Genomic DNA, 12,500 nt, shown 5'->3' on the forward strand with positions numbered 1-12,500 from the left:
GGGGTGGGGTGGTGTGGTGGCAGGCTAAAGGTTTGAGGGTGGGTTGAATTGCATCACCCATTCTACCCACGTCCCCCTTCAGCTGGATGAGTGTCAAAGCTGAGTCTTCCATTTTCTGTGTGTGATGTGTGTGCGTAACTGTGTGTGTGTGTGCGCAACTGTGTGTGTGTGTGCGCAACTGTATGTGTGTGTGCTTGCAAGCCAGCGTGTATCCCTAACTGTGTCACGGGCCAAGACCTGATTAGCCTGCATGTGTGTCTCATTTGTAAAGGGTCCCCCGGGTCGAGAAGGCAGGCCAGGCCCCCCCGGACCCCCCGGCGAACCGGTATGTAAGCTGCTCATCACACACACACACACACACACACACACACACACCTTCAGCATGACACTTTGCATCCAGCCCACATAATGAGTTCTGATCACACCTGACACCCAGCACTGGAGACACCTGCTGCTGTAGCCCCTTCTGTGAACTCCTGTGGTTCTAAACCTAGATATCCAGATACAGCAGTCAGAAAAGCACACAACCATCTGTCACCTTGTCAAAATTATGCTTAATAATACAAACATGCTAATTCAATTACATGTTTTTTTTTTTGTAGATTGCACTACCAATTGTTGGAGACATGAGTGCTTTACTCAAGGTATGGCTATTTTCCTTTCTGTTTTCCCCCGTCTTTGACAAGCCACTACAACAGGGTTCTTCTAAAAGCAATCTAATTGTATTATTTGCTGCATTATTCAGCTCTGGCTAATAAAATCCCAGCACACAACATTGCTCTCAGTAGGCCCCAGTCCTAAATGAGTTAAAAGCAGGAAAGAGAACCGCTTATGTAGTGATGCTGTGTTCATGAGAAAGCTATTGGCCTTTGTTCTGAAAATGCAGGGGCGAGAAAGTAACAGTGGAGAAAACTGTGGGAAAATGACTCCTTGACTTCTTTTTCATCGACATTAATGTGAGAATCTCTTCTAGCGAAAGCTCGACAGTGCCTCCCTCAGGATTAGATTGTAAACAGCAAGTTTTAAAATGATAATTGGCGGACAAATATGGAAATCCGCAGCTGTTGGTGAGGGAAAATGCAGTTAATTCAGCATAGATATGAACTCTGAAGTACAAACATTTCAATCCACACTCTCCTCCTTCTCCTTCCTGTGTTGTGTCTTTTGTGGTCTGTGAAATCACACATTTATTTTCATGCATATTCTCTCTGTAGAATTTAATTTTTTTTCATACCCATATACAGTACACCAACACACGTTTTCATTGTGCATTTAGTCAAAACAAAAGTGAGTGAGTCTTACTCCAGTTACTGCTTGAGTTAAGCGACGTCTGTCTGTCAGTCTGTCAGTCTTGCAGATAAAGTCATCATATCTCTCTTTCTCTCTCTCTCTCTCTCTCTCTCTCTCTCTGAATTTTTCTCTGAGAGGAAAAAAAAGTATCTTCTAGTGACAGATGAGAACACCACTCGGTCCATTCGGTCGAGAGAGTCTGACTGCGGAGAGATAGCATTTTATCTCCTTCAATGTTCATGCACACTGTTTCCAAACGGCGAGAGAGACAGAGATCAAAACACGCTTGAATCTTGAGAGAGGGAGAGAGAGCGTTCTCCTCCTGGTTGGGTTCCTGTCTGTGCCCCTCTGAGAGTGATGGAGTTGAGGATCAGGAAGGGGATGGGGATGGGGGGTGGGGGAAGCCAGAGGACTCAAACAAGGTAACATCTTTCCATGGCTACAGAGTTTTCTGCCTCTTTTTTGATGAAAATCTGCTTAAATGCAAAGCTTGAGGCATGAAAGTTGAGTAGAGGGCTTGCCGTTTTTATGTCAAAGACATAAAGAAATCTGCTTTTGAAAATAGAAGAACAGCAGAAGAAGACATTTAACACTAGAGCTAAATGAACTGTTGTTAATACAACAACTTATCACTAGACGAGTGGTTTTCCACCTGTCTCTGCTCTATACCTTTCTTCAGACAGTGCGTTACATTTGTTTTGAGGTATGTAGACCTGCCTGTCTTTGCAAACTCTTAACTCATTTATCCCAGCAGTGTCTACTGCAAAAAAAAAAAATAAGATCAACAACAGCCCAATTATTGGACATGTTTAGTGACATCTAAAAGAACTGTACAAAACAGCAGCATGAAAAGGCAATGTTCAGATAATGTTCACCCTCTCCATTCCCTTTCAAACACCCTCATCTCCCCAGTCTTCCCTGGTGGTGAATAGTCTTTGGCTGTCTCAGACCTGTGTAATTTACTAATCGACTGTAATCCAGGGAGAAACTGAGGCGCGCCGTAAGTGCTCTGGTCCGAACAGCCTCCGCATTCTCACCTATTCATCCGGGCCGGCTAATGCACGAGGAAATTGGTACCTTCAAAAACGCTCTGGCAGAAGCGGCAGCTCTGTAACTAAACAGGATGTGAAATGTCACCGCTTCTCTCTCTCTCCTCCCCTTCCTCTGTATCCCCGAAAAACCTCCCTTGTTACTGCATACCTTTGATTATTCAGCGGGGGAGAGAGAGAAAAGCCAAAAGAGGGAGAGAAAAAAACTCTCTCTCTCTCTCTTACACACCTTAAAGAGGGGGACAGGTCGGGTTTCTGTTTCATTTTCACCTCACAAAATGCTATTTACCGCTGCAGCGGGATCCTCCTCTGGGGATCCAGCCCCTTGCATAACAAGGTTAAAGATCTTGATTAAATCTGTGTTTGCCAGAAATGAAACATTTCTTTTGTTTCAAATGTGTAAATGAAAGGTTATGAACATGAAACGAAATGCAGTTCAGACTAATATTCAAAGCACAGTTCAGAGGAGGAAAGTGGTGATTTGTTTCAGTCATGAGTAACAATTGGCTTTATGTTACATGTCCTGCTTGGTTATGCATCACAAAATAGAAGGTTTTGGTTTCATTTGTTTGAAGTTATGCAGTAGCAGGTAGTCTCAGTAAAGACAAAGCAGTCGCGGTGCTCCCTGAGAGTCCATCACAGGTAGTGTTTTGGCGAGGGTTGGGAGTGGTCTCTCTCTCAAAATCCCATTCACTGTGTACCTTGACCATCTAGCAGGCTGTGATGCTCAGAGCACACCCAGAAACACAGAGCACAATAGCCGTAATGACCTGCACTCAGGCCTTGCCCTACTCTCTCTCTCTCTCTCTCTCTCTGTCTGTGTGTGTGTGTGTGTCTGTGTCTGTGTGCGTCTGTTGGCAGAATGCCTGCAGTGTTTGCCAGACGAGAGTGCCAGGACTGACTGGCCAGAAGGGTGAGAAGGGGTCTCACGGTGTGTTCGGCGCCCAGGGCATGGAGGGGGAGAAGGTAGGAGGCACACCACAGCATGAAGCCGATGGCTGTTCTGCCAACGCGCCGAACCATTTCTGTATTTTCTGACACCTTCCTGCAGGATGCCCGTGTTACCCCAGGAAGTGTCTGATGGGCTTTGTTTTGTCATCTTTGTCTCAAGAGTCAGAGTGGCGAGTGAGATAGTATTAAGGCGAGACACGGCAGGTGAAATATCGATTTTTTCATGCCCTGGTCAAATTTCAGATTTTGGGCTAGTTTGCCTCTTTAACTTGTTATCTTTCATACTACCATAAAGAAAACGTCAAAATTACACATTTAAGTGTCTGTTTCACTGCATTTAGTTCAGCCGCGGCATCCATTTTCTCCTAACTTTACCAAGAATTCTCCCTTGAACCACGTTCAGCGTTTCGTCTTTTTACACGGCACCTGTCATGCCTGGAATGACTTTAACGCTATGAGCCTCGATCAGAAGGCTGTGTAATCCAAATATGGGCATTTCCTTTCTTTTCAGCAACCAATCCTGACTTTCTGAAGGGATTCATTGGCTGACGGCGCTTTTCTGCTAACGTGATTCGCTCAGTGCCCCACGTGTTGTCTTTAAATGCGGTTTTCTCAAAATGAGTGTTTTTTCATTTTTAGGTACACATTTCTCAGCCTATGTAGAACCTAGGTACACCACACTTCCCAGTTTCACACATAGCATTGTTATGAAGACATCTACAGATGGATTTATTTATAAATTGTTCCTGGCCAGATTTATGGGTCATTTTACCTGGAAATCATGGCGAAAATAGGGTTTTTAAGGCCACGGATAGTATATTTTGATTTCTCAGGTCATAAAAGCAGATATCCTAAAATCCATCTGAGTATTTTTTGTCATTTGATATATAAACAAAACAAAAAAAGAATTTTGGTCCTGGCTTCATCACAGTTTAAGATTCATGTACCTGAAATATATGCAAAAATGTGCATATTTAATGAGATCCAGCATAATTAGCATAATTAAATATGCAAAATTCTAAAACTTGTAATACATTTTTTTCTTGTAATGATGTATGTAGTCAACTAGTAAAGTTTCATGGTGATCCCTTGTATTTAATTTTTTTACCCTATTCACCTGCCATGTCTCGCCTTAACAAAGAGTGAGATGTGGTGTTGTATTTGGAGGTGTTTTCTAAAATCCTGCATTTTCCCAAAACCAATGAATAAATGCGTGGGTGCATGTGCCAGTGGATGTGGATGTGGATGTGGATGTGGATGTGGGTGGCTGTGTGTGTGTGTGTGTGTGTGTGTGTGTGTGTGTGTGTGTGTGTGTACACTACCGTTCAAAAGTTTGGGGTCACTTAGAAATGTCCTTATTTTTCAAAGAAAAGCACTGCTTTTTTCAAAGAAGATGACATTAAATTAGTCAGAAATACACTCTATACATTGTTAATGTGGCAAATGACTATTCTAGGTGGAAATATCTGGTTTTTAATGAAATATCTACATAGGTGTATAGAGGCCCATTTCCAGCAACTATCACGCCGGTGTTCTAATGGTACATTGTGTTTGCTAATCGCCTTAAAAGACTCATGGATGACTAGAAAACCCTTGAAAACCCTTGTGCAATTATGTTAGCACAGCTGAAAACTGTTTTGCTGGTGAGAGAAGCTATGAAACTGGCCTTCATTTGAGCAAGTTGAGTATCTGGAGCATCACATTTTCGGGTCCGGTTATACTCTCAAAATGGCTCGAAAAAGATAACTTTCGTGTGAAACTCGCCAGTCTATTCTTTTTCTTAGAAATTAAGGCTATTCCATGTGAGAAATTGCGAAGAAACTGAACTTTAGAAGTGGGAGGCCCCGGTGCATAACTCAGCAAGAAGACAAGTATATTAGAGTGTCTAGTTTAAGAAAAAGACGCCTCACAGTTCCTCAACTGGTTGCTTTTTAAATGGTACCCGCAAAACGCCAGTGTCACCTTCTACAGTGGAGAGGCGACTGGGATGCTGGCCTTATAGGCAGAGTGGCAAAGAAAAAGCTATATCTGAGACTGGCCAATAAAAAGAAAAGATTGATATGGGCAAAAAAACACAGACATTGGACAGACGAAGATTTGAAAAAAGTGTGAGGTTTTTGGATCATACAGAAAAACACTTGTGAGACGCAGAAACGGGGGAAAATATGCTGGAAGAGTGCCTGACGCCATCTGTCAAGCATGGTGGAGGTAATATGATGGTCTGGGGCTGCTTTGGTGCTGTTAAAGTGGGAGATTTGTACAAGGTAAAAGGGATTTTAAATAGGGAAGGCTATCACTCCATTTTGCAACGCCATGCCATACCCTGTGGACAGCGCTTGATTGGAGCCAAGTCCCTCCTACACCAGGACAATGACCCAAAGTGCACCACCAAATTATGCAAGAACTATATGTTTAACGTATGGTACGCAACAAGTGCCCATCAAGCCAATCCAACTTGTGGGAGGTACGGTTCAGGTTCAGGAAGCGTGGGGTGAAATTTCTACAGATTACCTCAACAAACTAACAGCTAGAATGCCAAAGGTCTCCAATGCTGTAATTGCTGCAAATTTGGCCTTTTTGGACGAAAGCAAAGTTTAAAGAACAAAATTAATATTTCAAATAAAAAACATTATTTCCAACCTTGTCAATGTCCTGACTATATTTTCTATTCTTATTGCAACTCATTTGATAAATACAAGTGTGAGTTTTCATGGAAAACATGAAATTGTCTGGGTGACCCCAAACATTTGAACGGTAGTGTATGTGTGTGTGTCTATCCTTGCCTTTGTCCATGTCTGTGTATCTACACATGTGAATACATCGCTGTTGTTTTCCAAACAGGGCGATCAGGGTCTGCGTGGTCCGGCGGGCCATCCAGGGATAGAAGGCCCTAAGGTAATGCAGCAGGCTCACAGTGAGGCCAACTGAGCCGTCACCTTGCACCCACTCAAAACCCTAGCGGCCACCATTTTATAACCCAGACCTCACATCCACACATGACTACCAGCAACCCAGACATTGGCCAAAACAAACAAAGCTTTCAGCAAGGACTTATTCCAGTAAATGACATACACTGATAGCTGATATCTGTCAGTTACTGCACAAACAATACCATAGATGCTCCCATTCTGTACAAATTAGTCAGACGGATTGAAAAAATAAACTCTTTCTATACATTGATGTCTCTAGTCATCTCGCGCATTAAACCTTGCTTTTTGGTCCTCCACCTGCTGGTATGTGTTGATGCACTTGTTGCCATGGTTGCAATGAAATATGGTGACATTGAACCCCATGTAATCACTGTGTTGCTATTGAAAGCTGGCAACTCAAGTCAGCTATGAGAAAACAGACTGGGCTTCTGTTAGCAGACCCTGGAGGTAGATTGAGACTCGACAGGTGATGACAGAGGATGAAATAGAGTTGAAGTGTGAAGAATGGCGTCTTGCTTTTTGCAAATTAAATTTTTTTTGGTTAACCATTGGCTTTTGAAATCTGCTGCTTGACATCGCAGGGAGTGAAGGGAGAGAGAGGATTCCCGGGACCGCTTGGCGACAAAGGAGACGAGGTGAGAGGAAAAGAGAGCAAAGAAATCTAAAAGTTAAAAAAAGATATTCCCAGGCTGCTGAGGTACTCTGAGGTGCGGTTCGGAGTTGGAATGGGATCTGATGCTCTGATGAAAATGTTTTGGTTGTTGTGTATCAGCAGCATCTCATGTTGGCTAATCAAGTGATTGGCTTGTGTAAGTAGACACACTCTCATTCCCTCTCTCTCTCTCCCTTGTGGTCTTTGTCCTTGTCTTTCTTTTTCTCTGTTTCTCTCTCCTCTCTCCAGGGGCCCCCAGGTATCCCAGGATTCGTCGGTGCTACTGGGCGTACTGGCGTTCCCGTGAGTAAAACATAACCACACAGAACTATCTAAGACCGAGATGATCCTTGACAAACTGAAGCACTATTATTTGCCGGCTTGTGTTTTCAGAAACCTGTGTGATAGCACTGGATGCTTTTCTTTTTCATTTCCAGGGTTCAGTGGGAAGACCAGGTCCTGTTGGCCCATCGGGGACAAAGGGAGAAAGAGTAAGTTTGTTAAAAATAAGTTGGGGGGTTGGAATACTTATTTTCAATGGAAAACACTCACATTCGGGTCCTGGTTCAGGCCTCACTAGGCAATCCCAGTGAGTTGAGAGTAGAAATCTCATTGTAGAGTCGAGATCCCCCGTAGCTTCAACTTTATATGCCCATCATGCAACACATCATCCCAACGACTCGAGGAACTGGCGACGCCCACTCTGTGTACGGCTCACACACGCTGCACAAGTTCATTCCGGGTTCCAGCTTTAGCGGAAACAAGGGGTGAACTTCCTGGTAATGAATTCGGAAGAGCAGCATGCAAAGTTAAGATTGAAGATGCCTCTTGATGTATTGGATAAGCACGCAGCATGCCCCCTACACTCCCCGACACACTGCAGAGAGGGAGAGAGAGAGAGAAGGAAAGGAAGAGAGTGAGGGAAGGAGAGAGTGAGAGAGAGTGAGGGAAGGAGAGAGTGAGAGAGAGAGAGGGAAAGTGAGAGAGTGAGAGGGAGAGAGAGAGGGAAAGGGAGAGAGTGAGGGAACGAGAGAATGAGAGAGAGTCGGAGAGGGAGAAGTATCTGTCCTCTGTTTGCCAGGAGGCCATGCTGGGGACTAATCCAATAGAGGCAGAGGTGTATTCAATCTCCACTCACAGGCCTTCCCTACCTGAGCCACGGAGGCCTATTAGAATTCATACTGCAGCACAACAACAGAATGGAAGCCTCTGTGCCTCCTACAGTGGACCCTGTACACACACACACACACACACACATACACACACACACAGACACACACACACACACACACACACACCACACACACACCCCACACACACACACACACACACACACACACACACACACACACACACTCACACACACACACACACACACACACGGGTGGCGGAGAGACAAGATGTTAATGTTGCATAGTCAAAGCACCATTGAATGTCACTGATGCACTTCAGATGAGGAGGATGAAGGACTCCGTGGGTTGTAGGGACACGTTGTGCTCAAGAAACACAAGGGAAAAATAGATGTGCACATTTACAGTATTTGTATAATGTTTTTAATGCTTCCTGAAATGATACAGTATATTGCTAACAATCAGTCACCCACTTTACCCACCTCCCATCCCCGAACACCAGGTGCTTATAGACTGTATGTGCATTATTTCCTAGTACTTTAAACTTTCACTTAACACAAACATAAAGTAAACATCTGCTACCTGACTAGAAATGTGACTAGAAGGCAATGTGCTAACACGTTCTCCCTCTCCTTCTCGTGCTGTTTTTCAGGGCAGCGAAGGAGCCACAGGACGACCTGGACTCCCAGGCCCACCTGTAAGTTCTGTTAAAGCGTACCTTTAACTTAGACCACCTGAACAGGATCTTTACAAGCATGTCATCCACTCACAAAACACTGAAAACACACAGCTACGAAGGATTATACCAATTCATGTTAGGTATCGTTATTAAATAGCTTATAACTGCTAAATAATACTTAGTAATACTTACAAGTACTTACAGGCATGTCAGTAAATATTCCACATCACTAACCCTAAGTAAAATACTACCTCTATCTCCTAAGATGCATGAAAATCTGAAGTACATTGTGCTTCTAAATGAATCCAGTATAAAGTGAATAGTCCCTACAGACACTGGGCCAAAGGATGTGTGTGATCAATTGTGTCTGCTAAACTCAGCCATGAAGAACGTATTGCATTGACGTCATTGAATGTTTTTTCTTTAATCTCTAAAAGAGTAGCGGTAATATTTCCTTTTAGCTGAAGATCAAACTAAGGTAAAGGGTCCAGTGCAGATCGTAGATCTTGACCTCTATTAGTGGGGGGGGGGGGGGCACGGGGGCCGTTAAGAGCTCTCCATCCCCCTCTCCACTGCTCTCTGCGGCCACCACATATCAAAGACCGCTGATTAAATGATAAGATGAAAGTGAGTGAATACACCATGGTTGTAGAGAGACCTTAGACCTGTGTGACCCCCCCCCCCCCCCTGTAACACACACACATATACCACACACACACAATCATGCACACATGCATGCACACACGCACACATACACACACTCACACTCACACATGCACACATACACACACAAACAGACACACACACACCTGCACATACACAAGACTTTTAAGTAAGAAGTTCCAAAGGTAGATCTATAATTCATCTGACATCCCCTTGAACCTCCACTCACCACACACCCCACCCCACCCCACGCCCTATATCCCCCCCCATCCTCCCCATCCTCCCCAACATGCCCACACACCCTCACCCCAGCCCCAGCAGTCCAAACATGCCCACCACAGCCTCATAAACTCTGGCCTCAGACACACCACTCCTCTCTCCTCTCCTATGCTCTCCTCTCCTCCTCTCCTCTCATCATCCCTCTCCTCTCCAACTCTCTCCTCCCCTCATTCCTCTCCTCTCCTCTCCTCTTTGAAAAGGGCAGGGCAGACATCATGCTTTCCAATGAGGACCTTGACACCTCTTCCCCTCCAGTAAAAAATCCCTATGCATTACCAGGCCCATAAAAGTGTGGTGTCTTTGCTCTTGGGGGTGTCACTGCAGCCACTTCTCACGTTGTTACTGCCCCCCCACCCCACCCCTTTTGGCTGCACTTTCTGCAGATCAATATGCTTCTTTGTGGGTTTTTTTTACCCGTCTCAAAGATCAATGTATTACTGCGGTCGTAATAAAATAATCTCACTCCAAGATCTAAGAGAGAAGTGAGCTAAGACGAGTATGTCCATTTCTCTCCCTCCCTCTCTCTCTCTCAAGCCCCCCTTCTCTCTCCCTTCACGTTTGTTTTTATTTTCTGTGATTATGGGCTGGCTCGGCTATTGATCTGCTTCATACTGCTGTTAAGACTTAACAGAGTGGGGTTGATGTACCTAGGGGTTGGAGTGTTATAAGCAGACCAGTCCTGCAGAAGAGCAGCGAGCAGTGTGAGAGTGCTTTACAGCGGAGAGAGAGAGGAGAGGAGAAGAGAGGAGAGGAGAAAAGAAGAGAAGAGAAGGGGCTGTTTGTGTTCACTCTGATTCATTTTTCATGTGCAGGGCGTACCCTACGTGGAGGGCCAAGGGATGAGTAGTCTTTACAAACTTCAGGTAAAGCCAACCTCTCACAGGTACCGCACAACACATGCTCACAAACATGTCAAGTATTGCCTTTAACCTCCACAAAGCAAAGAGGGCAGCGTTGTCTTCTTTTAACCCAAACAACAGACATTTAGGCCCGTTTCACACCCACTGTGTTAAGTGTGCGTTCCGGCTGCGCTGCCTGTTGATTTTTCATTGCGGCGTCCATGTTAACAGGTTAGAGCGTGCACACTGCCTGCTTAAGATGCCCATGTTAACAGGTTAGAGCGTGCACACTGCCTGCTTAAGATGCCCATGTTAACAGGTTAGAGCGTGCACACTGCATGCTTAAGATGCCCATGTTAACAGGTTAGAGCGTGCACACTGCCTGCTTAAGATGCCCATGTTAACAGGTTAGAGCGTGCACACTGCCTGCTTAAGATGCCCATGTTAACAGGTTAGAGCGTGCACACTGCCTGCTTAAGATGCCCATGTTAACAGGTTAGAGCGTGCACACTGCCTGCGTGAGACATGCTTATCAGGCACAGCAGCAGTTTTGGCGTGAAGTCTATTTATGACGTGGGATGAAAGCCGTTCTCAGCAAAAACAGACTGTAAAAAGATTTGTTATAGTCATATAGTCATCATACCAGCAATATTACATAAACTGACATCTTTCACTGCAGTTGCCATGTCTGGGCGATGTGTCACAGAAATATTAATATTATATGTTTTAACCTTTTTAGCAATCGCATCTTATGAAAGGGGAAAGTGGAGGGTACATGTGAACTACTGTATATAGAAACCCAATGTAGCCTATAATTGCATTGTATAGATAACTTAGGAGCCTAGATTTCTGTTGCTCTCTCTCTCTCTCTCTCTCTCCCTGGCTCTGAACGAGTGTAATACAAGTCACGGGACTGATTTCTGGTTACAACTACTCAACTTTCTGGAACTTTCTTTTCACGCATGAGCAATGGATGATACCAAACTGATAGTGTATTGACGGCCGTTATCAAAGGCAAACTCAGTGCAGAAAGATAGGACTGGCAGTAGCGGCACCGCAGGAGACATGGTGGTAAATAAACACACGCAACCGAGACGCAGCAGTTCCAGCGACGCAGCCGCCAGGCACACAGGCAGTGTGAAACAGTCCTTAGTCAGGGTGTCAAATATTCAGATATCAAGGGCCATGGCAACTGAAGCATTCTATAAACTGTTTTACTTACCGCCTTTACAATACTGTAAATAATGTATAATATGGATAACTGTGCTCACACAGAGTGGCGGAGCCAGCATAGGACATCCAGGACCACCGGGTCTTCCAGTGAGTAACTATACATCACACCATATGGCTTCTATTGTGTCAAATGCTTTCAGTCAGTAAAATGAGATGTTATATTTAGCTTGGTTTATTGAGAAAAGCCAGACACGTGGCAATCACACCACAGACCATGTTGTGTAAGACATTTGGACTTTCCATGTTCAAGCACGGTACCTCAGCGGGGTCTCTCTCGGAGTTAAGAGGGAAACACGACCGCTCCAATTCTCTGACAGATGCCTGAGAGACTGAAGGTGTAAGGCGGGCGTAATTGAAATGCAGAGCATAGTATGCGAGCGAGTGTGTGTGTGTGTGTGTGTGTGTGTGTGTGTGTGTGTGTGTGTGTGTGTGTGTGTGTGTTAGTGTGGTATCCATCTTACGGCCAGCACCGGCGTCTGATTTGCTTATCAATCCCCACGACGTCCAGACTTATCTGCCCGTCTGTAATCCAGGCCTACCCCACGGAGAGCAGACGTCTCCTCACAGGGTCCCCAAGGAGACGCACGGAGGGAGGGGGGTGTTTGTGGTGGTGGGAGTCAAAAACACTTCCCCGCCTTATCAGCAGGCTGCAAAGAAAATAACAACGAGAGAGAGAGGGGAAAAAAACAAGCCACTCGAGTTTAAAGGAACATATCCCTTAAAAAAAAAGGCCTGAGCTGTTTAAGTGTCGATGGAGGTACCCAGGGGGAGGTCTGACTTTCATTGACCCCAAATTAGACAAGCT

At 44.8% G+C, this 12,500-nt stretch overlaps 1 protein-coding gene across 1 annotated transcript in view; it reads left to right on the forward strand.

Moving 5' to 3' along the window:
• Positions 1–275: 275 nt before the first annotated feature.
• LOC308373496 (uncharacterized protein) overlaps positions 276–12,500 on the forward strand; it is a 31,225-nt gene continuing 19,000 nt past the window's right edge. The window contains exons 1-10 of the mRNA XM_080849062.1: positions 276–325; positions 603–644; positions 3,201–3,305; positions 6,132–6,185; positions 6,802–6,855; positions 7,122–7,175; positions 7,310–7,363; positions 8,655–8,699; positions 10,436–10,486; positions 11,738–11,782. Coding sequence (XP_080705188.1) covers positions 627–644; positions 3,201–3,305; positions 6,132–6,185; positions 6,802–6,855; positions 7,122–7,175; positions 7,310–7,363; positions 8,655–8,699; positions 10,436–10,486; positions 11,738–11,782 — 480 coding nt within the window. The 5' untranslated portion in view covers positions 276–325; positions 603–626. The remainder of the gene's footprint in view (positions 326–602; positions 645–3,200; positions 3,306–6,131; positions 6,186–6,801; positions 6,856–7,121; positions 7,176–7,309; positions 7,364–8,654; positions 8,700–10,435; positions 10,487–11,737; positions 11,783–12,500) is intronic.

This window comes from Sprattus sprattus, assembly GCF_963457725.1.
Source record: "Sprattus sprattus genome assembly, chromosome: 12".
In the NCBI taxonomy this organism is placed as follows: Eukaryota; Metazoa; Chordata; class Actinopteri; order Clupeiformes; family Clupeidae; genus Sprattus; species Sprattus sprattus.